This window comes from Terrapene carolina, unplaced genomic scaffold, assembly GCF_002925995.2.
Source record: "Terrapene carolina triunguis isolate 2854851 unplaced genomic scaffold, T_m_triunguis-2.0 Scaffold23, whole genome shotgun sequence".
Taxonomy (NCBI): Eukaryota; Metazoa; Chordata; order Testudines; family Emydidae; genus Terrapene; species Terrapene triunguis.
In genome coordinates, this window is record NW_020664374.1 from 26414225 (window position 1) to 26440316 (window position 26092).

Sequence of the window (26092 nt, forward strand, 5' to 3'; positions counted from 1 at the left end):
GCTAAGTACTATACAAACACATGGGAAGAAATGGTTCCTGTTCTCAAAAGTTTAATAACCATATGAAGGGTGTCTGGAGGGGATATACTCATAACATAGAGTTTTATAACTGGTTTTGGATGTTCATTGAGCTTTTTTTTGTTTCTTCCAAAGCAAAGGCTACCTCTACAACCAAAATACTCTTACACATAGGGCATTAGAAGCAGAGTAAGTGAATGGACCATTTTTATTTCTTCATCACTGGGTGTGTGCTCTATAACCACACAAGTAGATGTGGATGGCCTGAGTTGGGCTGGGTGGGAAGAGTAGTGTAGCCTTTTGGGGAACCAGGAAGCTTGCAAAGGGAAGAGTTGTAGGTGCTTTAGCAGCCAGGAGCTGGGGGAGGGATACCCTAACTTTTTTTTTGAAATGTCATTTTGCAGTTACAGAAATATTCCAAATATTAATTTAATACATTTTATCTTTATATTTTGGAAAATACTCCCTTCCTTCAGCATTCCCTAAAAATATTCCATTTCCAGTATTTATTTGAAGAAACAAATAATTTTATATATAAAATTTTAAGTCTGTTGTATTTTAAAGGCTCATTAATACCTCAGTGTGTGATTTTTATTATAAACAAGGAAACAAAAATCCATGTAACATGTCCTGTTATCTTAGGGATTTATGAAGAATGTTTCTTTACTTAGCATATGTGCTGCAGTATCTCTGCACAAGCAGGAGTGGGCAAACTTTTTGGCCCGAGGGCCATCGGGGAATAGAAATTGTATGGTGGGCCATGAATGCTCACAAAATTGGGGTTGAAGTGCGGGAGAGGGTGTGGGCTCTGGGGTGGGGCTAGGGATGAGGTGTTTGGGGTGTAGGAGGGTGCTCTGGGCTGGGACTGAGGGGCTCAGAGGTTGGAAGGGGGATCAGGGCTAGGGAAGAGGTGCAGGTTCCGGCTGCGGGTGTGGGTTCCGGGGTAGAGCTGGGGATGAGGAGTTTGGGATATAGGAGGGTGCTCTGGGCTGGGATTGAGAGGTTCGGAGAGCAGGAGGGGGATCAGGGCTGGGGAAGAGGGTTGGGGCATGGGGAGAGGCTCGGGGGTGCAGGCTCCAAGCGGCGCTTACCTCAAGCAGCTCCTGGAAGCAGTGGCATGTCCCCTCTCCAGCTCCTACGTGGAGGCGGGGCCAGACGGCTCTGCACGCTGCCCCATCCGCAGGCACCGCCCCTGCAGCTCCCATTGGAGCACGTAGGAGCCGGAGCAGAGCCATGCTGCGGCTTCCAGGAGCCGCGTGGTGTGGTCCCACCCCAGCCGGACCACTGGAGCAAGGCTAAGCCGCGTGGTGTGGCTCACGGGCCGTAGTTTGCCCACCCCTGCTTTAAAGCCTTAACATGGAATTACCTTTCTTTTGTGAGTTGAATTTACACCTCTACCATTAAACTTGTGGTGGGAGGTTTTTGAGTTTTTGTAGCATTGAAAGGTGGATGTTCCTGTGCTAGCAGTTGCAATGAGTTTGGGGAGTTATTTGGGAGGGTGATTACCGGAATTGGTTATCAGCTTATTTCCCAGAATTGATTGTCAGCTTGTTTCCCACAGCAGAACGTGAAACTAAATTGTAGAGAAGGGAATTGTAAAAATAAATTAATGAATTATTTAATAATTAAATAAATGAATTTAATCGCAATGGAGGCCCCAGTCATTTGGGTGCTGTTCTACACCTCTACCCCGATATAACTCTGTCCTCGGGAGCCAAAAAATCTTACCACGTTATAGGTGAAACTGCGTTATATTAAACTTGCTTTGATCTGCTGGAGTGCACAGCCCCGCCCCTCCGGAGTGCTGCTTTACCGCGTTGTATCCGAATTCGTGTTATATCAGATCGCATTATATCGGGTTAGAGGTGTACTATAAACCTTCATTCAACCTTCCCACCATCTCACTGCATGCACAGCTCCTTTTGACTCTCACTGGTGATGTTATGCAAAAATTGTGGACTCAGCATATTTTTGTGACTAGGAATGAGTTTTAAATTATGTAAATTGCCGATAAATGTTTTGTTTCTGATCAACAGAGCGGAAGAATGTTGGACTGTAGGAGATCATAGTAGGCTAAAAAAAAATGTGGAAACTAATCATACAGAGAGAGAATGAAACTTACTATATACGAGGTGCTGCCAAATGCACAGAGTATACAAACTAGGGGGGAAAAGTTCTTGTTCTTGCAGGTTGCCAAAAAAAATTCCTATATGGAATCTATTCCATGCAGATAAGTTGCTGGAGAGGGAGACTAGTCTGGAATTGAGTGTCATCTTGACCTATGTGAAAATTTATTTCCCCTTGCCCTTCTCCTTACAGAATTGTCAAATGACAAAATAAAATCTGGGTGTGGAAAGGAATTCCAGACTGGCAGCTGAGGAAAGTTCTTAATGGTGGCAATACATGCAGCTACCTTGCATGTGCCGACTAGGAAAATGAAAATATGGAAAAACTTTAACACTTGAAGTTAGGTTGTCTGCTTTATTTGGCATAAGCCCCTTTTGAGTAGACTAAGAGACGCTCCCAACTTCAAAATTCCCTTTTTTTAATCTACTTTAGTTAGAAGTAATGTGTCAGGTTTCCTTAACTATAAGAATTGGAGAAAAAGTCTGTTTTGTTTTGTTTTTAAATGTGTGCATTTGACAGCATTTTGTATATAGTCAGACTAGCTTTTACCCTTGTAACATTAGTTTGGTTGTATTATAAACACACACAGAAGAGAAAAAACAAAAGTGTGATTGTAAATTTCCAGGAATATATATATAGGTGCAGGTGTAGTACCTGCAACCACTGCTAATTCTTTTTTAATTTAATAAATTGCAAAATGTTGCTGTTCTCTTAAAATAGCAGTGTGATTGAAATATTACAAAAATAAAAAGTGCTGTGAACTTGAGTGTCAAGAGATCTCCTTTTACCTCAGTGAGCTGAGAGTTAACTCATAAACACCAGCATGGTGAAAAGAGCATAGAGGGACCTATCCCCTAGCACCCCATTCACTCAGAATAAATGAATATACATAAAATAGAAATTACACTAAATGGGAGGAGACTGTGCTGAGGGAGCATACCATTTTACAAGGGAAATGTTTCAGGTACCAATCTACTGTTACAAGTCTAGTGTTCCGTTAGTCTGTTTTTCACTAGATCTAGCCTCTTCTTACCTGTTCATCTTATTGTCTTGGCTCCTATGCATGTTTTCCTCTTCATACACCTCTACCCCAATATAACGCTGTCCTCGGGAGCCAAAAAATCTTACCGTGTTATAGGTGAAACCGCGTTATATCGAACTTGCTTTGATCCGACGGAGCACGCAGCCCCGTCCCCCCCGGAGCGCTGCGTTACCGCTTTATATCTGAATTCATGTTATATCGGGCGCATTATATCGGGGTAGAGGTGTATATGTCTTTCCCTATCATTTCCAACTGTTTTTCTTTCTTTTTATGTCTGCATCATCCATCTCAGTAGGAGGCAACAGTTACTCATCTTGCTTATGCCTATTATTAATACAGAAGCACTTGTAGCAGCAGTGTGACTATTACTCTGACCATGTGATTTTAGGTAACTTCCAAGTGATATTTGCTATTGTCAGGAATAAAAATATGGTCATGGAGCTAAAATGCTGTGCGATTCTCTTCTTTAGGTGAGTGAGAAAAATGTGTGTGAATCCTACATTGCATTTAAACCCCCTAGATACTACTAAAATGTATTTCAAAGCATGGCTGGAAAAATCAGGTAGACAAAACAAATACTCCTAAGTGGCCCAGGTGTGTAACTAATCACCAAGAGTATTTGGCATTTGACAGGGAATTAGACTGAGGGGTTTTTTTTGTTTGTTTGTTTTTTGACTTATCCCTGTTCACATTGGACAGGTTTCCACAGCACAAAGCTACAGCACTACCATCACTAATTGGCACACTTGTTGGCAGTTTCAGAGAGGCCAAGGATTGATGGCTATCAAGACTGAATTACCATCTCGCCCACAGAGAGGGTCCTGTTGGGTAAAGGTTGAGGCACTTTGGCTGGGTAGAGCAGAGAACCTCGGTGGCTGTTGCCTGTGTTGTGACTAAATCTGTCACCCCAGGTTCTAGGTCTGTCAGCCTGCCACTTACTCACTTTAAAAGAGAGGTGGTGTTATAATAGAATCTTTGTTCTGTTTTAACATATATAATGAACACTTCAGGTAAAATTGCATCAGAGTGTAAACACTCTTCCTTTGACTAGCCAAAAACGACAACTAGTTAAAAGAAACCTTGGCTTCCAGTAACTAAAGTGACCTCTTCAGCCTTATTCTGTTAACTAGCTGACAAGAGTAAGTAGCGTCATCTAACTTCTTAGGGCAAGGCAGATTTTATGTGAGCCTAGCCAACCAGAAAATACTTAAGAAAATTTAAAATATTACAGATATTCTAACTAGTACCTTGTGATATGTCTTGACGATTACTTAAAAGGAAAAATAAAGTAAAATACTGCACAACTGCAGACTGTCACCTTTTGTCCCTTAAATTTGATTCATCCTTTGTCAGGTGGCACGTGCTTTGTGTCTGTCAAGTGGCAGCCCTGGAAGCAACAGTTTATGGGAGAGGCGTTTTTAGTCTGTTCCCTTTTTACCAAAAATCCTATATGTTTGACTCCAAACACCCATTTCTACTTCTTTTTAGAGGCTGATGATTGTTTTTATGAGGGTTTTGTTTTCTTTTGGGGTGGCCTTTGTGCAGTTCCCAAACAGCATAAGACACAACTTAAACCAACAAAACTGGTCTAACTTAAAAACAAAACGTTTTCAGAATAACAAGGAGAATCACATTAAAAGAAAAGAAATGGGATACCTAACATATAGCTTGACACTCTTTAGAGATGATTGATAGATTCTGGAATCTGGTAAACTTTTTTTTCACTGCAAGGAATATTCACCAAGCCCATAGTCTCTGTAAGTAAAATGACAAATACAGTAATAAAACAACTGACCAGTTTGTTCTCGTACTCTATTGTTACCTTCCACTTCTGAATAGAAAGATTTTGAATTACTCTTAGCCACATTAGTTTATGCTGCTTCTCCATTCTCATTTATACCTTTGGGGACTAAACATTATAATGGAATTCAATGTGTGTGTAATCACATGTGCTGGGAATTGAATGAGCACATAAGTCTGTGTATTGCAAAATGACTGCCTTGATGACAGCGTCCTGCTGGGGGTAAATAGTTATGTGGGAAACGACACCATGGCTGGCAAAATGGGGATGAGTGCACTGCCTTCCCAGTGCTTCAGCCCTTATTGGCTTAGGAGTGAAAGCTTGGCCTGGCTTAAAATGTGCTGACATTACGCTGTCTGAGTGACTTCACCCATTTGTGCCAACATCCTTCTTAGCTGAAAGAAAGACAGGAATACGCTGTCCTCCATTCGGGAGCGTGTATGAGAGTATGAATGTTGCTAATGTGCCAAAAGATGTGTGTTTCTAAAAAAAAGTCTGATCTTAGTGAAAGAAATGCTTAGCAAATGGTTTTGTTACTAGGCTTCTGACTTTTTTTTTTTTTAAGTCTCATTATCTCTTTCCTCTTGACGTGCACACACAAGCCCTCGTAATCGTTAATGGAAGTTGGATAGGTGCACTGAGGAAGAGATTATTTCTATTGTCATAGCACCTAGAAGTCCTGATGCTAGGCACTGTACGAACTTGTAGTATAGGCAGTCCCTTCCTATCCTGAAGAGTTTACCTGTTCAGTCTTGCAATTAAGCTACACTAGATGAAACACAAGATGCGTAGATGGAGGGAAGAGGAAGGATGACATAACCATAGTATATTTTGTGTAATGCCACATAACTACCAGGCAAGGGACAAGTTAACAGCTGGCAATGTTCTCTGGAATCATAGCAGAAATGAGTCTCTGATAATTTTATCACTCTGGACAGTACAGAAATGAAATCACTTTACCACCTTCATGACTAGCTACTTGACTTGGAAGCATGGGTGGGGATGAAGAAAGCCGCTATCACATCTAACATCACTTGATGTAATTTTACACACAGGCCTAGGTTGCTCAATTAGGGTTGCCACGCGTCCGGCTTTCAACCAGAACACCTGGTCAAAAAGGGACCCTAGGCGCAAGGGCAGCCACGTAGGCTCTGCCTGCTGGCCCTGCCCCGAGCGCTGGCTCCACAGCTCCCATTGGCTGGGAACCGCAGCCAATGGAGCTGCAGGGGTGGCACCTGCGGGCAGGGGGCAGCGTGTAGAGCCACCTGGCTCCTCCGCCTATGAGCTGGACATGCTGGCCGCTTCCAGGATCTGCCTGAGGTAAGTGCTGCCCATCTGGAACCTGCATCCCCTCCGACACCCCAACCCCCTTTCCTGCACCCCAAACCCCCCTCACCCCTGATCCCACCCCAGAGCCCACACCCCCAGCCATAGCCCTGACCCCACCCCATCCCCTTGCCCCAGGTTGGAACCCCCTCCTGCACCCCAAATCCCTCCAGGAGCCTGAATCTCCTCTTGCACCCCAGCCCTGAGCCCCCTCCTGCACCCCAAACCCCTCATCTCTAGCCCCACCCCAAAGCCCACACTCCCAGCCAGAGCCCGCACCTCAACCCTCTGCCTCAGCCCTAAGCCCCCTCCTGCACTCCAAACCCTTTGGCCCTAGCGCAGAGCCCTCTCCCACATCCTGAATCCCTCATTTCTGGCCCTACCCTGGAGCCCACACCTCCAGCCAGAGCCCTCACCTCCTCCCGCACACCAAGCCCCTGCCCTAGCCTAGTGAAAGTGAGTGAGGGTGGGGGAGAGCAAGCGACGGAGGGAGGGGGAATGGAGTGAGTGGGGGGCAGGGCCTCGGCGAAGGGGCAGGCAAGGGTGTTTGGTTTTGTGTGATTAGAAAGTTGGCGACCCTATGCTCAATGGAAATGTAACATACCTTCACTTTATTATTGTCTCCTCATATCTGGTTTGTCTAATCCTGTAGGCATCAATTTATTTAATCTGTATCCTTTTATCTGCAGGTTTTTAATGCGAAAACAGCAGAGCTCCTGAGTCACCATCAAGTAGAAATAAAACAGAAATTCCCTAAAGAAGGGTATGATCTCTGTATATCTTCTATTCCATTTCTGTCTACCTTTCAACATGGCAAAAGCCTATTTAATAGGATCTATGTATGCATAATTACAATTGAAGCCAGTGAGTAATCTGTTAAGAATATGGAATCGGTTGCTAATGTTTTAGAGTGGTAGGAAAGAATAATTTAACAGATCCTTTTTTAAAAACAAAAAAAATTCCCCTCCTTTGTATGGCCTAATGGAAATCTTATTAACTCCTAAAAATGTTTATGAATGTTCAACCCTCACAATAGTCTCTCACCCATATTCTTCCACTGTCCAATCTTGCTTAAAATGGTGAAACTACTCATTTTCTTGACTGACTTGCCTACATTTACATTCTCCAGCTTCACCTATGAAGTCTGCACAACTTACTCTCTATCTCTAAATTTGCTGTACACTGTTCACCTGGTGTTATCCCCAGACTCTTCCCCCTCTGTCCTGAGGTAGTATACATCTATCTGTAGAAGATAGGAAAAAGGCTCTTCCGATTTTGAAATATCCACATTGCATTTTTAGAGAAAAAGTGAGACTGACTATTCAAATTATTAGGCTGCTTGATTAAACAAACACTGTCTATATGATGCAGAATAACGTTGGTCATTCTGCCGTGGAATCAGAACAAGTTGACCAGAGGGAAAAACTAGCTGAGTTAATTTTTTGATACTCTTTAATAGTGTGAACATGTGACTCTATGGAATGCTCCTAGAATTCTTATGCAGCTCTCCATAAATGTAACATCTGCCTCATATTTGCTTCTTTTTTGATTGCTGTCAAATATTTGTTAAAGATGGGTGGAGCAAGATCCAAAGGAAATTTTGCAGTCCGTTTATGAATGTGTGGAGAAAACATGTGGGAAATTGAACCAGCTAAACATAGACATCACCAACATAAAAGGTATTGCTGCAGTTTCTTACGTGTAACTAGCCGCTTTTCAGAATATGCTTTTGGGACTGGGGAAGGTCAGATCATCTAGTAATGAAGTCAGTGATTAGAAAGGAAGCAGGATTTAGCCCCATGTCAAAAAAAGCTCTGCATGTTGGGGAAAGAAGATATTGCTGACACTTACCAGCAGTGCATTGTTTTGCCAAATAGACCCAATAAAATTCTCTCTGGGGATTGCAAAGGGGTTAGACAGCTAATGGATGAAATACTGATCACATTACACTGCAGTGCCTGCTGTTACAAAACTTTAGTTTCTTTGTTCATGTCAGGTTGTGAACATCAAACAGAAGAATAAGAGATGTAGAGCAGGGTTCAATTTTTTTTGAAATGATAGAAAAGTGGTATACCAAGAATGTAAAAGGCACAAGCCAAAAGGTTTTTATTTTCCTTTCACTTCCTTTTCTTCCCTGCCTGCCCTCTCAAGATCTCTAAAGTGTACTCTTCCCCCCCAACCCCCTTTGTTTTCCAGCTATTGGAGTCAGCAATCAGAGAGAGACAACTGTGGTTTGGGACAAGACAACTGGAGAACCTCTCTATAATGCTATTGGTACGTGTATCAGTGCCTACCTGGTGTATATAGCTTCTTAAAGCTTATATACTCTTCCTTTCAGTACAGCCTCGCTGCAGTTGTACTAGCAGATTTTTAGAAATCCCATATAAATCTTGTTAGAACCTGCTAGTAATAATGACAATTTTTGGTGGCCTTTCCCAAAAGCTGTATGTTTGCACCCACTGATGCTGCAGTTACACAGAAAAATATCCTAGTTAAATAAAGATAAATAATAAATAAATAAAGATAAATAATAAAAATGAGCTATCATTTCACAATTTAGTTTAATACGTCTTTTAATAGGGCTTCAGCAAAATAGAATGTTCACAGCTTGTGTTTGTCTGTCAGAGGTCTGAAGTTCTGCCTTGTCTTTTAATGTAGAATTGAAGGGTCCTAAGAACTTTCAGAAACCTGAACTTGGCATTGCTTTGAGAGAGGGGATTTAAGTTCTTCCTTCCAAGTAGCTTTTTGTGTTTAATGTTCAAGTGTGTGATGTTTAAGACTTTTATCTTAGGTAAAGCTGAGCATCAGTAATTCTTTAACACTGTTTACTGCTGTAGTTGAGTGTTCGCACAGAAATAGTAAATGATCAACCTATTACTATATGTACTTTAAGCTTTCTAGTTGACCTTGATCTTCTGGTAAACTATTAAGTATTGTTACTCAATCACTTGGTTGATCTCTGTATTGTTCATGAATAGACTGAGAAACACAAAATATATCCTTGGTAGCCTCTCTTTGTAGAAAGTCATATTGTTATGTTACGGACCAGTTAGGCTTGCAAATAGAATGAGGTTACCTGTCCCTTCTACATTTTTACAATGATACAGAAATATGCATATGAATATTTCTTTCCTGTCAATTTTTTCTTTACTAAAAATATTTTAGTGTCAGTTTCCTGACTTTAAGGACTTCAGCAATTTTTAGCAGAAGCTATACAGTTCCACTGTTCTTTGGCTCTGACAAATAGCAAACGGTGGTTGAATTATTATAAATGTGGTGTGTGTGTGCTCTATTTTGATTTGTAGTGTGGCTTGACCTGAGAACCCAGCCAACAGTTGAGAGGCTTCTTAAAATAATTCCAGGGCAAAATTCATCCTTTTTTAAGGTAAGGGATTTTTCTAGAATATCCAGTTAGTAATGCTTTAAATTAAGATTTCCAAATAGTCTCTGTGTGTTTAATGATTTTCTATTTGAAGTCTTGGGCATTATGTACCAGATGCCTCTCTTAAACCCACTAAACTCAGAGTTAGGGCTTCCACTAGAACTAGTAGTTAATACTGTCTTTAACCCACTTTCCCATCCTATGTTTGTCACTCTAATAATTAATTTTTAGTATAACTTTTAATTTATAGCATTAATTTAGTATGGCTAATTTGAGAGTTGAGAAGCTGTTTCACTAGAGTCCATCTTCCTTTCACATTCAGCTTTTAACCTGGTGGCTGTATGCTGGCCAAATGATGTCCTGCTTCTTTGTTCTATAGCCATATCTGGTAGGAGTGGGTCAGTGAACCAGCATATCAACTTGCTTGACTGTAAAGCTACAAATGTAACTGAAGGTTCATCCTTTCAGTGTCATTGTAACATCAGTTTGCGCTATCTTACCCCAGGCAGCTATCATAAACAAGATAGGATGTCTGTATATGCCTTTATCTTGTTGCCACGTGGAAGGTCTTTGAACTCTCAACTGATCAGTTGTTGTGATCTTTGTTCATAGTCATGTTGATCTTTTGGTTTTGGTGTGAGACAGTTTTACGGTATTGGGAATGCTTGGTCTTATTTAAAAAAAGAAGAAAAATTAAGTTTAAATAAAGAATCTTGAGTTTCCTTTCTCTTTCCCTAACTTCATAGACAAGTACAGTAGTCACTGGAGGGGATTAACTCATGGCATGTCCTAAATGACTCTCACTCTTGCAGACTAGGACTGGCCTTCCACTTAGCACGTATTTCAGTGCAGTGAAACTTCGGTGGCTCCTAGATAACGTGGAAGAGATCAGGCAAGCTGTTCGTGATGGGCGAGCTATGTTTGGTACCATTGATTCATGGCTTATATGGGTATGTGTATGGGGGTTCTTTTATTTAAAAAATAAATTGTACAACAGATTTTCATTGTCCACCTTTATACCAACTGTTGATGATAAAGGCATCCTCTGGAGGTCACACAACCAGAACTATACCTGTTGTGGAACTTTCTCAGTACTTGTGTGGCTACAAGCAAAATTTAAAAAAGAAACGTAAAAAAAAATAATCAGCTGCCTTAGAACATATGGGTGGAGGAGAAATTAAAACTTACATAAAATTTAGACCGGTAACCTTTTATAATATCTGTTTTGTGTATATGCATTATATATTCTGTCCATTATGGATATTCTTGTCTAGCTCTTCATTCACATATTGCAAAAATATCAAAGTTCCAACTTATTTCAAGGGTGCAAAAATACTATTTCTAATTCTCAAAATAGTTTATTGATTTCATTCTTACTAACTATAAAACTGACTATTAAACTGTGGCTTTTAAAACTTTCACCTGTTACTGGTGGGCTAGTAACTGGATTATTTTGCTTGAACTGTTGACTAATTTTTTTATTATTATTATTATTTATTTATTTACTAATATTCTTGGTTGCTTTTTCCAGAGTTTGACAGGTGGGAAGAATGGAGGTGTTCATTGTACAGATGTCACCAATGCCAGTAGAACAATGTTGTTCAACATTCATTCCTTGGAGTGGGATTCTGAACTCTGCCAGTAAGTCTAATTTTTCATTTAAATCTATTGAAATAGCTGTATTAATCAATGAGGTGTAAAGACAGACACTAATTGTGCTTTTCAAAATAAGAATCTTCCATCAATGCTTGTCTGGTCACATTTGTGACTAAGAAGAGCGATCAGTTGCATTTATTATGAATATAACAATTAGGGTTTATTCTCTCTAAATAGAGTGACCAGATGTCCCGTTTTTACAGGGACAATCTCATTTTTGGGGACTTTTTCTTATATAGGCGCCTATTACCCCCCCGCCAACTCCCTTTCCCGTTTTTTCATAGTTGCTATCTGGTAACCCTATCTCTAAAGAGCTACATAACTTCTGTTTGGATTAATGAAGAGGCCAGATCTTAGTGTCTTTCTATATTGAAAACCAGGTACACAGAAGTGATTTAAATATTAAGTTTGCCTTTAATTTCTGAGTTATCTGACTGCTCCTTCAGCATATTACACAAGCATAGTGCAAAATGGTAGTCTCATTGCTTTAAATATAAACTTAAAAAATTCTTTGGTACTCCAGCATGTATTCGCTTTATTTTATTTCAAAATAGGAATGATTTTTCCAACTGTAAAAATGGAGTTAGATCTGTCTATAAAATGCTGAGCAAAGCAAATATTGCTTCATAACTCAAACATTACAATGCTCTCCCACATCTTACTAGGAAAGACATTAGGTCATGATCTAAGATATGGATATCAAAGTTCCCTTTACATTATGTTTAATTTGTCTCAAAGTAGAAAATGTAAAACAATTTCCCTAGCATAACTAAATGCAAAATATTTTTTTTTTTGCAGTTTTTTTGACGTTCCTATGGAAATACTTCCAAAAGTGCGGAGTTCCTCTGAGATTTATGGTTTGATGGTATGTTTTCTTAAACTTACTCTCAAAGATATAGCTTTTGGGGCTGATTAAAAGCAAGCTAATAGCTCTCTAGTTTTCTAGAACAATGTGGGTTGCTTTATCAAACCGTATGAATCCGATGTCAGTATCTGATAGCCTTTTTAATAGTATGTCAAATTAAGATCATTGCAGATAACACTCTTGATGAGTGTCAAACTAGTAAAACTCGGAAGGGTTTTTTTGAGACTAGTAAATATCGGATACTTGTGAACTACTTATTGAATTTTGATAAGTAGCTGGTGAATTAATCTATAAGCAGCAGATTAAAAGTAATAAGATAGCTTCAAATAGTGCCCTTCCTGGGACCACCGTGCTCCCAGAACGGCCAAAACTCTCATGGACAGCTTCCATGCGAGTCTTACTGGTGGTAGGCATGCTGGGTAAGTCCCTTTCAGTGTTGCATCCCTGTGGGATTGAGTAAAGGATTTGGTAGGGTTCTGTGGGAGTTGGAAGAAATGCACGTTCCATCTTGGATTGCCTCCTTTTGAGAAGTAAATTCTAATTGCTTGTGTGTCTGTAAAGTTTGTTACATAAACATGTTGGAGCATTGCTGATGTATTTGTAATCAAACGGTGCTTTTAGAGCACTTGCAGAGACTTTCCCCAGGAGTGATTGCTGAACCGTGGTCATGCAGTTGAAAAGAGGTGGTGCTTAATTGCAGAACTTAATAACAGAACTTCATGGCTGGATGAAGGCTGCAGGACAGGATCCTGTTTGCCTATTGGGAGTCTATTTTGCTTTGAAGAGTGTCCTTTTATCTTAACTCCAGAAAAAGATTCTGGATTGCTCTTAATTTAACAAAAAAAACCCCACTTGTAGCTTTTTATTTTAATTTTTTTTTAACCAGGTTCTAAATGTGAATGCTACTAGGAATCTTAGTTGGCGTCTACTAATTTGAAGGGGTTAGATCAGAGTGAATTTTATTCTGACTTGAACCAATTCAGCAATTGGAAGAAGAGAGAAAGCTGATCACGGGAAACGAGACAGGATAGCTGATTATAATCTTTTTTTTGTCTTTCTCCTTCCTACCTATTATTATTTTCTTGCTGACTGTAGAAAATGTGCCCTAGCCTGGTGAGTAGAGACATTCATTAGGCTGTCCACAAGTTATGTCTCATCCATTCTGTTCAGATACAGTGCATTTCCATTTACTTAGAGGCATGCAACATAACATTTGTAAAACTAACAGATCCAGCTACTGTCTCCAGATTGAGACATTGCGGTTAAGTGACCAGTGTAACTAGTATGTTTGCATAAATTTTGAAGGCTTAACAATTTCATATTTATAAAGAGAAACAGGTATGTCTGGCTTTGTAATGAGAACAACACTTGGTATTTCAGTGTAATAGAATTAAGGTTTGTAATGTTTGTTTAAATAAATTTAATATTAAACTATCAAAAAGCCCAATCAGTTAAAATGGGAGTTGTGGAGACTACGGAGATTTCCTAATTGGAAATGCACTGTCATGTCTTATGCATGGCTTCAATGAAAATGTATAGTCACAGCTCAAGAAAGAGTCTACTAGTTAACAAAAGCAAAGGATATTTTAAATAGGACTGATTCCTGGTGATGCCTTTACAGGAATACCGCTGAAGAAACTTTCTAGCACATGGTTGTTTTTTTGAAGTGCTGCTTAGATTGAAAACACTATGTGGTCTTAAAATAAGACCTCTGTTATTGTTTACTTGTTAAATCACCTTATCACAATCACTTGTAATAGGAAAGTGCCTGTTCATAGTATCTCGTTGAACCTTATTGTTACAGGCCACATGCTAGCATACCACAAATGACAGTCTGTTTCTTATTTTAACAAGATTGCTTTTTATTTTAACCTAATATGGAAAACTAACAACTAAAACTGGTTTCTGGATTCCTCTATCTTAGGCTATGGAGTAAATGCATGAATCTTGCTGTTTACTGTTTTGATTTTAGACCTGATTTGTTGGATTAAGCAGAGGTGCTGTGCACACAAGAATTCAAACCAAGCTGCTGTAGCGATCCAAATTCCTCCTGTAAGCAGTAGGACCTGCTCTATCCCTTAACTGGAAGGCATCACTCTGCCTCAATGCTTCTCTCTTCTATTCTACAGAGGGGAGGAAGCCACTTACCCCACCTTCCCCCATAGGGAGTGTTGCTTTGGGAGGTGGATTACCTACGTTGATGGCAAAATGCCTTCTGTCGATGTAGAAAATATCTATGCAACAATGGTACAGTTGCTGCTGGAGTGCCTGTAGTATAGAGACTCCATGAGAAGGCTATTTTCTGGTGACAATAGCCAATGGGAATTATCTGCATTCACTTGTTAGATGTAGCTGACTGACTGGTGGAGGAATAAGTTGGAGTAGCTTTGAAGAGATGTCATTATGATATAAAGTGAAGTCAATGAGAGCTGGACCAAGTAATGTAGCTCTCAATGGCACTTTATGGGTTCCTGAGAGTGGAAAATCTTTATCTCAAAATTAGCGAGCAGACTGTTGATCTATAAATGCCATTTTTATCCATGACAGTTGTTACACCATATGGCATTGATAGTAAAATGAAACAGTATGAAAACACAAACAAGCAGAAAGAGTTTTTACAATATTTTTGTGGAGCGCCTCTGAGTGGAAGGAAAAGCGTTGTTGCAAGCTGTCTTCTTCAACATAATATCTAGCTTGTGCCAAGAGGCAAATTTTCAGTATTGTTGAACCTGTTTAGTCAAAGCAGTTTTCCTTTAAATGCTAATTTTTTTATTTATTTTTTAAAAATTTTAAAGGCAGTCTTTTGAAATGGCAGTGACACGCCTTGCTTTTAAGTTACTACCCATTCTGGTACGAGGGCTCTTTGCTGCAACTGTTTCTGTCCACACTTGAAGCATGCATATCTCCATTAAAAACTGAGGAGTGTCTTTCCTTTACTGCTTAAATGTTACAGTAATTGATAAGCAAGCAGTGTGAAATAACTGAAGTTTCTTTCTGTATTTTTGTCAGAAATCCGGAGCCCTGACAGGTGTGCCAATTTCTGGGGTGAGTTCTTCTTCAATTTGAATTCTGACATGAGGACTTGGCTCTGCTTGGAGAGACCCTCACTGGATATAACTTAAAAATAAACTGATTATTTTAGAAAACTGACTTTTTTATTTGCAACAAAATTCAATCATTTTAAACAAGTACAGTATACTTGCTAACTTACACAAATAATGAAGACCATCGGGAATTAATGAATTAAGGCCTGATCATGCAAACAAGTACAGTAGAACCTCAGAGTTACGAACACCAGAAGTACGAACTCACCAGTCAACCACACACCTCACTTGGAACCAGAAGTACATAATCAGGCAGCAGCAGAGACCAAAAAAAAAAAAGCAAATACATTACAGTACTGTGTTTAATGTAAACTACTAAAAAAATAAAGGGAAAGCAGCATTTTTCTTCTGCATAGTAAAGTTTCAAAGCAGTATTAAATCAATGTTCAGCTGTAAACTTTTGAAAGAACATCCATAACGTTTTGTTCAGAGTTATGAACATTTCAGAGTTACATAAAACCTCCATTCCCCTGAGGTGTTCATAACTCTGAGGTTCTCCTGTATGTTAGCAATTTAACTCTCACAAATAGTCCCATGGAAATGTAGGAGGCTTCACAGTAAGTAAACATCATAAATGGATAACTCATCAGAAAATGAAAGCTAGCCATATGACAACCAGATCTACATGCACAAATCTTGAAGTGAGCTGAGAATTTGGCGACTAATGTCAAACACATGCAGATATTGCACTTGATCACACTTACTAAATTAATTGTTACCATAGCTAGTGGTACTAATTGGCACTTTTCATTGGCAGTACAGGGGAGAAGGAATGAATATTCGTGAAGACTGCGCTTGTGTTCACTACCTTCTCATTTACAGTGTACATGACCCAAATTGGGATTATAGGCCTAGAAGTAATTGATTTAAGGTTATTGTTGTTACACAGTGATTCATATGCACGTCTTTGCTAAGAACATGTCTATCCTTTCAGTGCTTGGGTGACCAATCTGCTGCTCTAGTTGGACAAATGTGTTTCAAGGATGGACAAGCGAAAAACACGTAAGTTAGCACAACAATATTGAAAGCAAATACTAGATCATCTTTGTCCTCCATTGTGAATGTAGGAGGGATGGGGGAAAGCTGGATAAGGTTACAAAGGCTAAACACTAGCAGTTTGTGAATGCAGGTGTCTGCAATTCCTTCTCCTTCTTGCTTCTTTTCCTTTTTAAAAAGATATTAAATGGCAAAAAAAAATTAATTCTGTTAAGGTTGCCTGGCAATAGCTCGTGCCCTTCCAGAATGTCTACTTCAACAAAACTCAGACTTGTGAAAACCAGGAAATATCTAGTTGAGGTACGTGCCCATTCAGCCTGAACTCTGCCCGCTTTGAGTGGTGCCCCAGTAAGCCCATGTATTTGCACTCTGCTTTTGCCCTGTACTGAACAGGAGCTACCTATGCCTGCTCTACACTCACACACTTAGCCTACTCCACAGAAAGACCACCACACCTACTAAACTCCTTCAGCCCCTTCATCCTTATGGACACAATGCCATCAAATACTGGCCTTCACTTACCCATCATTAGACCCTCAGACTACTCTTATCTCCCACCTAACTGCGACAGTTCCCCTGGCAAAACCACCCCATGCTCTGCTAGTGACATCGCCTACACAACGCAGTGCTGAAATGAGGCATACTGGCTATCCCAAGTTACGTGTTGTGATGCTTCCCAGGATTATGAAGCACCTCCTTACTACCTGCCCTTAGCATGAGGAATCCTTGTGTGTGCCTGCTGTGGGTCAGCTCCCTGCCTTCACTGGCCACAGGCAACACAAGCACTCTCCTCTCAGTGCACACAGGCGCCACTATCCCTCTATAGGTTAGCAATAGGCACATTCCAATCTCCGAGCGTCTCTCTGGATTGTCCACTGGACACTCGCAGTATTCACAGCTTCCAAAAAACCAGTACATCCCAGCATACCAGATACACCTCGGATCACTGCTCCACTTAACACACAGCACTTGGATAAATCCATAGTGAAAACAGGTAGAAGTTTATTTAATGGAGTTAGAGAGCACGCATTCTAGAACCTACACTGACTTAACTAACTACTGTCATGACTTACAGTGAAAAGCTCTCACAAAATCCTTCCAGCGTATTACAGCCAACCGTGGCTGTGATTGTCATTTGTGAGACAAGCACGCTGTTAGCTTGCCTGTCAGTGCAAACATCCAGGGTGTTTCCCTGTACCTCGGGTTATTACCCACCCCACCCCCGAAAAAACCCTGTTGTCCTTACTCGGAAACAGGATGCCCCTCCTGCTGGTTATGTTTTCCTTTGTGTCCCTTTCTTGTCAGTTGCTAATCAAGAGATTGTGAATTCAGCTCAAATTGTAGCTAGGCCTCCATTGTGAAACACACCTCGCAATATGCACATGACCAACCAGAGAGAGATAAATGTCTCTTCCCTCCTACCTAACAGGAGCATGTTTATCCCCTTCTGGGGACATGCCTTAGCTCTCATACCTTACGAACATAATTTTCAATACAGATACATAATTCTCTCAACATTATATATACACATACATTTTTGCAATGATTATGACAACCAGTTGGCTACTGGTTCTTGGTAGATGTCGTCAGATGCCACCAGTGTGGTGCTCTGCTCTGTTCAATGCTGATAACAGTCGGCTGCGTGCGTGTGTTCCCTCTGTGTGCTGCCCCAGTTCTGCAGATCGCTGGCACAGCAGACCCCAAGAGAACCTCCAATGACCACAGACTCCGATAAGGTACAAAGGCACCCGGCCAGGTTTATTGTCAAACGAAGCACAGTAATAGTTCCCCGCAGAGTCTACAGGACATACTACGAATATGTGCCCCCTGACAATGGACCAGCTCAATCAGTGGTGGGACTCTTCACTGCCCTCTACGCCAGACAAAGACTTCCACTGAGGGATGCATTCTTATACCCAGGTACAAACAGGTTACACATCATTGAACGCATTGAGGTACAGCCCCTCTATGCATTAAGGTGCTGCCTTTCTCCTGGTACAGGTTGGTTCGAACAAACAAGTCTATCCATCATATTGTCTATCCATCATATTGTCCTTTTGACCCTGTCTTTAGGCTGGGTCTGCCTGTTCCTTGTTATCTGTGTGGGATGTGTTTGTACTGGGCTGTTCTGATGCCGTCCTGGCACACGTTCTTTTAGCAGCCTTCCTCTTGCCAACTTCTGTGAGCAGGGCCTGCCTCTGGCTCACAGCCTAACTTTGATTTATGTTAGCAACATCTTGACCATTACTTCAGTTCAGGCCTCATACCGGGCCTCTGATACCAAGGGTTTATGTCTCAGGGCCTCATCTTACTACAGTAGATACCTCACATGCCACCTTCTGGTAAATATAATGGTGCATATATCTAACCTATAGGATCCCAATATGTACCCCCTCTGCCAGTTGACCAGAAACCTCTTGCTACCCCATGTGTCCCTTTTTCCTTTGGTCTCTCACACACAGGGATCAGAGAAGGGGCTCACGCACACGTGCGCGCACACCCACCGAGGGCCAAACCCCGATCACCTCCTATTGCAATCACATCTCTTTAAAGGTACTCCAACTTATTCCTCAACCAGCTACAGCTAACACAGTGAATGCAGATAATTCCCAGTGGCTATTGACCGCTCCACGGGGACAGAGTTAAAGTTGCATGGACATTTACCTTAACTCACTATTTCCTGTTTTCCACAAGTTTGAGTTCTGCTGACTTAGACACTTTGAAGGCGCACAAGCTATGTTTGGGCAACGTTCACTCTAGGTTAATGAAGCTTTCTAATGTTTGTTTTCCTATCCTTTTGTTTTGTTTTTGTTTTGTTTAAAGAAAAATGTTGATAGGATTTAGTGGTCACTTAGGCCTTTGTAATTATCACATAGATGTGCAGTTCAGATGCTTCTGTGGATAGGTAATAAGTGTTAGCACTTACAAATGCTTTACGTCAGAGCTCAAGGAGGTAAAGTTATTTTTCTCCTTGTATAGATGGGGAAACTGAGGCACAGAGGTGACGTGACATGACTTGGCCACAGTCACCCAGCATGCCAGTGACAGAGCCAAGAATAGTCTGAGTCCTAGCCATTGGGGGTCTACACATCCAGCTGCAGCGTAGGAGGCTCAGTGGTGTGAAGTTGTCTTTTCCTTAGATGTTCTTAGCTGAATGAGAACACGCCATGGAGATAAATATGGCCTACAACAATACAGCTCGGAGACATGTGAACTCATATGAGGGGGTGTTACCATCCCCCTCCACAGTGCAAGGGAGCCTATGATATGCATATATCCTCACCCCAGTCTCAGCAGTGTTGTCTTGATGCATTCTCCAAGCATGCTTGTTCTAAGCTTACTCCACCCAGAGAGGCAGGGCTTCACCACATCCTATCTCACATCGGTGGGTGGGGAGGATAGAGAGAGATTCCTAGAGGGATAAGCCTCCCACATATCCCGACTCTCATGTGGTTGGGGGCAGGCAGAGGGGCTCAGATGCCCTCAGGAGGACTAGCCCACTAGCTCTCTGCTCACACAGGGATGTGGAAAGGGTCAGATTCCAGTAGTTGGGCAGAGGCCCCTACATCTCCCAACTCACAAAGGGGGTCAGGCAGAGGAGCTCAGATGCCCTCTCAAAATAGCAGTGTATCTATGGACAGCCACTTGGGCTAGCTGCTCCGAGTACGGTCCCACCGACACTCCTGGGAACATAATTGGGCACCTTTCCCCACCCACTGCCCATGCTGCAGAGCACACACTGCTATTTTTCAGTGCTAGCTTGAGGACAGCTAGCATGGGTACATCTCTGTGAGCCGGGAATCACACCTCCCGGCCTAAATGTAGACATACCCATAGAGTCGAGCTTTAAACAAAAAGCTGGTCTAGTCCTTACTGTGGTGGACCTGGTCTATTGTACTGACTTGTGGTAGGTGGGTCATGTTGGTTTTGGTTCAGTTTAAAATACTGAACACCCTGAAACTTGATAGCTCCAAAAGTTTACTGCAAGGAACTAAATCAAATTGGAAGAATCCCCAGGATATAGTGGTGCGTCTTGCAAAATCTGAAAGTTATAAAATCTCCCTTCATAAATTGAGTCGCCCAAGCACAACAAACACAGGTGCTGGAGCGTGGTAGGATTACAGTGTAAGGGTGAATGGCAAGAAGCATTTCAGTGCTCAGCCAGCATGCTAGATCAGAAGGGAGGATTCCATTTTGGATGGAGCATTTAGCCTAAGGCCAGAAATGTTAGGACATCTTCACCTCTCAGCCTTGTCCCTTGGTAGAGTAGCTGATCAATTAAATTGGAGAAGTACAGTTTCAAAACATATCTGAAGTGTTTGCGGAGGTGGAATTAAACATTCAGCGGATGCATAATTCTTTGCTTAGTTGAGTTATTGTTCAGTTAAGCATCCAGCTCTCACACGATCACATGCTTTATTGAGCAAATGGGTACATGCAAAATAGAGCCTTGAAACCTGATGCAACCCGACTAAAAGTGTCGGGACTGGCTTGGGTGGGAAAAGAACTAGACCCGATCAGGTCAACGTGGGAGCAGCTGTCTGCCCAGCTCCTGCTGGCTGCCACTACCTTGCTGCGCTCTCATGTGCAGCCAGGCAAGTACGCCAAGGAATTTCAATCCACTCGCACAGAGCAGTAGAGGGTGGTGAATAGTAGTACAGCCACTGCTGCACTGACACCACAGGCAGGAAGAGGAGAGCTGACCCTGGGGCAGGAGGTAGCAGTGGGGCTGCCTAAGGTTCAGGGGGAAGGGTCGGGTTGGAAAAATGGCTTGACTTGTAAGCATTGGGTGAGCTTGGGTCCGGGTCAGGTCTAAAAATTAGGCCTGAGCCAACCTCCTAATGCAAAATAGGTTTTTCACACAATATAAGAAAGTGTGCTCATTGCTAGTTGCATTTTGATCAATATCCTTTCCTTATTAATCTCCACTTTACCACCTGTTTATACCCTAAGTTACCATTTAATTGTCTTCTACTTTACTGGAACACAAAATGATCTACGTAACTGACACAAGAATTTTTTTTTAACCCATAAGGGCTTTCGTTTAAAAAAAAAAAAAAAAAAAATGCAGACACTAAAAAGTAGTGTTTTATTTTTCTGGATGCATTTTACTTGTTTCATATGCACATATCAATTGTTTTGTCAAAATATACCTTTGAAATACTTCATGCATTACTATTTTAAGCTAACCTGTTGCCTGCATTTGTTACAAAGGAATTTCTCACTGTGTTTTTAATTACACATGATGAAAACCTATTGTAGTTTATCTGAATTTTTTTATAAACATGTTTGTCAGCTTCATATTTGCTTAGAGAATTTGAAAATGTGCCACTCCCATTGTGTGGTGTTTCTGAAAATGTTCTCTCTTTAGTGAGAGTCTCTTGTAGTTATAGTCTTAAAATTACTCTTCCTATTACAAGCTCTGCAAACTGCCCTTCTTCCTTAATTGCTCACTTAAAAGTTGGAGACATAATTCAACTAAGTTTTATACGAAGTTCATTTTACAAGTTACTCCTAGACTAGTTGTAAGGTGGTGGTGGTATTTTGCTATATTAAGTTGCCTTATCATGACATTCCCATAACGCAACTGTGATAACTGAATGTCAAAGATGGCTATCTTCTGTTCCTGGTTCTTCTTTTTCTTTTTATAAATTACTACCTTATGTCTTTTCCACTACAGGTATGGAACAGGATGTTTCTTGCTTTACAATACAGGTCAAAAGGTTGGTTGCTTGAATTGGAAATAGCTTGCTAGGAGTATGTATTTTTCAGTCAAGTTGCTTCTCTTGCTAAATAAGCAGATATTGTTCCATAAGCCCTTCATACATTTTCCTACTGGGTATCTCCTTGAGTCACTTCACTTCCTTATCCCCGTATAAGTTTTTTTTATTGTTTTTTTTTTTTTCTTTTGGTGCAAGGTCATAAAGTGTGTAATCTGCACAAGATTAAGCAAGATTATTTTATGTTTTAAAATGAAGAACAAATGATAATAGCAGACAATTGAATATACAAAAGGTCTAAAAGGAAAATAGCTCACTTGTGTGTGCTCATGTGCTGTCTTGTTAAGCATGAGTCTTTTAAAATAACTTCTGCAACGTTTTTCTTATTCCACTTAAAAGTTGCTAATATAGTTCCTGCAGGTGCGGAAAAAGGGCATCTTGTAATCTACAAGACTAGAAAGCAACATTTCAGTCAACATGTCGCTTGCCGAGGCTCCATTTCCTTGTTTTGTGGTTCCTAAATTGCTAAAAAGGGAAATGACAAACTTTCATAATCTCACCCAGTTCTTTTGCATATGCTTTTCTGCCTCTACCTACATGTTTCTCTGCCTGTTGGTTCCCTGTTCCCTTAGCTGTCTGCTCCTCTTCTACTCCCTTGACTACTTCCATTGCCTTCCCTCTGTTTTCTTGGAAATTTCTTTTTTGCCTCGCAGTTCCAGTCTAGAGGCAGCTAAGCTTGAGTCTGATCCTTGTTACCAGCTGCTTCTGCAGGCCTCCAGTTTATTCTTTGCGGTGAAGACCCTGGAAGCTTCTGGAAATAAGCAGCATCAACAAGTTTCCATGGGTTGCGGATTGGGAACTATGCTAAAACATTGGCTAATTTAGTTTCTAAACTTACTTACCTGTTATACTAAAGATTTTGTTTTTTCTCCTTTACTCTTTATAAATAAGGGCATCTCCTTCTAATTTTACTATTTTACAGTATTTTATGCAGTAATTTCTCTTAGAAATGTGACTCCTGACTTTTCCCATTCAAGCACTATCCATATTTTATTTTTTAGCCTGTTTTGTCTGAACATGGCCTTCTGACCACAGTGGCTTACAAACTGGGCAGAGACAAACCTGTATATTATGCACTAGAAGTAAGTATATGTGGCAATTGCTTCCGCCCCCTCTTTTTGACACCATTCTTTTTTTCTTTTCATTCTTTGAATCTTGATTCAGAAAAACTGTCCAGCAGATGGAAGAGTAAATCCTTCTATGTGCACAAAAACCTTAATCATGTCAAAACATTTCCAGCCTTACGACAGACCTTTACACATACAGTAAACAAAAAGGAAAAAATAAGAGGAAGTCCTAACATTCTATTCCATTCTTAAATACACACTGTTACCCTTAAAACTAATCATCTTCACTCAGGGCAAGCGTGACTAGGTATTGCTTTGTCATCTAATGCTGTTGTTTTTTTAGAGCAAACTTCTAAAAGATCAGGAGCATCTACCAAACCTGTAGGAAGGCTCAATGTTCTTAGACATTGATCCTCCAAACACTAAGCTCATGAGTAGTCACTCCAAAGTCAGTGGAACTATTCATGGGCCTGAAGTTTATCATCAGGATTTGGAGGCCTTAGGTTGGAATACATAAGGCATTCAGACCTCGCAACTGTGTATACTGAAGTCCAGATGTGACAGCTCAGGGGCCTGGGCCATAAAGCCAGTCTGACCAATATCTTGACAGTTCTTCCGGGGGGGGGAAATCTCCATGTGGTAGAGAACTGGAGTAGTGTTGACTTCCCTGTACTGCTGTGCTCCGACACTCCCCCAGCCGCTGGACTGCCTGTGTCTCCAAAGGGTTGGTCAATTACAATTTAGAGCTCTTCAAAGATGATAGGCATTTTTGTCCCACCTTTCTGGACTCTTGATTTTTTTTATGCTAGAAATTAGTAAACTCCATGTATAACCGTTCTTGTTTCCCTAGGGCTCTGTTGCCATAGCTGGTGCTGTTGTTCGTTGGCTAAGGGACAATCTTGGCATCGTAAAGTCTTCAAGTGAAGTTGGTGAGTATTCATAACTTGTAAATGTTTTTCAAACTGAATAGAGGGTGAACACGGTCTTGAAGTCTCTAGTGTTGAATAAAAGGTCAAAAGATGCAAGGAAAATAGAAGAGCAGGACTACAGTAAAACATGCATAAGTGTATACCAGTCCTTTTTGCAATTACTAAAAAAGATTATGTAAAGTTACATTTTTTACATATAGCATTGCTGCTAGTCTAGCAAAACCTCGTTACTGCTGAAATATGTAGAAATTACTAAGAGCTGTACTACACTGACATAGCAGATTTATTGGTTCATTTTAATATTGAGACATTTGGGATAAATAGTATACAGGTCTCACTGAGTAGTCCACTGAAAATTGTGTCACAACACCTACAAACTTGTTCCCAGACTAAGAAATGGGGGACTGAAGCCCCAGACCTGCAGTGCGCTCTGTGCAAGGGGTGCATGGAGTTCATTGAAAGATTAATACCTCCATTTGCTGGACTGTACCAAATGGCATTTAACTTGGAATGTGAATGTAATATCTGAGAGTGATCCATTTTGACTGAGAATGGATTAACCAGTAGAAACCTGGGTAGCTAACACTTTTTTATATTCTTAAACTAAACTAAAAATGCAGGTGTGTAATGCTTTGAAATTTTGGAACAGAATTGACTTCTGAAAAATTAACCATATACAAGGGATAAAATTTTGAAAAAGAAAGGAGCCTTTGTTGTCATTGACCAAAGTCATTTGGACAGTCTTGTAAGTTTTACACCAAATCTGAATAGACTTCGTTTTGTATTACAATAAAAAAAAATGGTAACAGTCAAGTATCGAACCTATTTTCTAAAATTAGGCTCCTAAATCCATATTTCGACAGATATATCCTGAAGTGCTGAGAATCCACAGTTCCCACTGACTTCAGTGGGAGCTGGGGTTGCATAATTCCTGCACAACTGCAACTGAACTTCTGAAAATTTTAATGTTTAATCTTCAGTTTTTGTCAGCATTATTCAACATTTAGGAACATACCTTTATTATTCTCATCTGTGGTTGATCCCAGAGAACTTCTTTAGAGGGAAAATGTATTGTCTACACCTGAATGCTTTTTTAAAGGGACATTGTCAGCATAAAATCTATTCAGTTTCAGAAGAGTTGAAAGTAGTTGCAAATCCTATGCATGACCCTAAGTTCTCCTCACCAATTTTTGTAGTTTACAATTGCATATTCTTATTCTTGGTTTCTACGTTCTGATCCACACAAACAGGGGAAATTTACTTCACAATACAGGGGAAACTATGAAACAGACCCTACAGTATTGTCAGATGCAGAAAGCAAATAAGTTGGATGGGAGAGGAAACCAAGCAATACTCTTTTCCATCATTTTTCAGTTAAGGTTGGCACAGGTGCTACCTTTAATGATGATAGGTAAAACTTTCAGAAGTGCAACTCTTAAATATACTGTCCCTTCCAAGAACCAAATGAAATATCCAGAATTGCAAAGGGAGAAATAAAATGGCTCCTCATAACTGAAATCTAAGGGTATGTCTACACAGGAGTTGGAGGGGTAAATTCCAGCTCAGATAGACATACCCATGCTAGCTTTGATTTGAGCTAGCGTGTTAAAAAACAGCAAGGTAGCCTTACCTACACCGACAGCCAGATAGGCTAGCCACCCTGAGAACATACTTAGGATTTCAGACGGGATTGTACTCGGGGTGACTAGCCTGTCCCGCCAATCTTTAGTGTGCCAATCTTTATTGCACCAATCTTTAGTGTGCTAGCTCTGATCAAACTAGTGCAAGTATATGTATTGAAGCTGGAAAAGACACCTTCCAGCTCTAGTGTAGACATAACCTAATCGGGCATTGCTCAGACCCTGAAACATCTTGCTTTTCAGAAGCAAATAGATCCTAGTCCTGTGATATCAATTTTTTGGTGTGTTCCTGGTAACAAATTTCAGCTTGTTTTTTTCCACAAGGACCTATGTGGGGTTCGGTGCCCAAATTCCATTGA

General features: G+C 40.7%; 1 protein-coding gene across 2 annotated transcripts in view; it reads left to right on the forward strand.

The window, feature by feature from the left end:
• LOC113404986 (glycerol kinase) overlaps nt 1–26092 on the forward strand; it is a 37466-nt gene that overhangs the window by 1057 nt on the left and 10317 nt on the right. Inside the window, exons 2-14 of one of the 2 annotated variants that reach the window (XM_026649918.2) lie at nt 7004–7077; nt 7887–7993; nt 8511–8588; nt 9620–9699; nt 10509–10646; nt 11228–11337; nt 12151–12217; nt 13313–13330; nt 15227–15262; nt 16256–16323; nt 21998–22040; nt 23099–23179; nt 24015–24093. In XM_026649918.2, the coding sequence (XP_026505703.1) occupies nt 7004–7077; nt 7887–7993; nt 8511–8588; nt 9620–9699; nt 10509–10646; nt 11228–11337; nt 12151–12217; nt 13313–13330; nt 15227–15262; nt 16256–16323; nt 21998–22040; nt 23099–23179; nt 24015–24093 (979 nt within the window). The remainder of the gene's footprint in view (nt 1–7003; nt 7078–7886; nt 7994–8510; nt 8589–9619; nt 9700–10508; nt 10647–11227; nt 11338–12150; nt 12218–13312; nt 13331–15226; nt 15263–16255; nt 16324–21997; nt 22041–23098; nt 23180–24014; nt 24094–26092) is intronic. The other variant, XM_026649920.2, reaches the window with a different exon arrangement.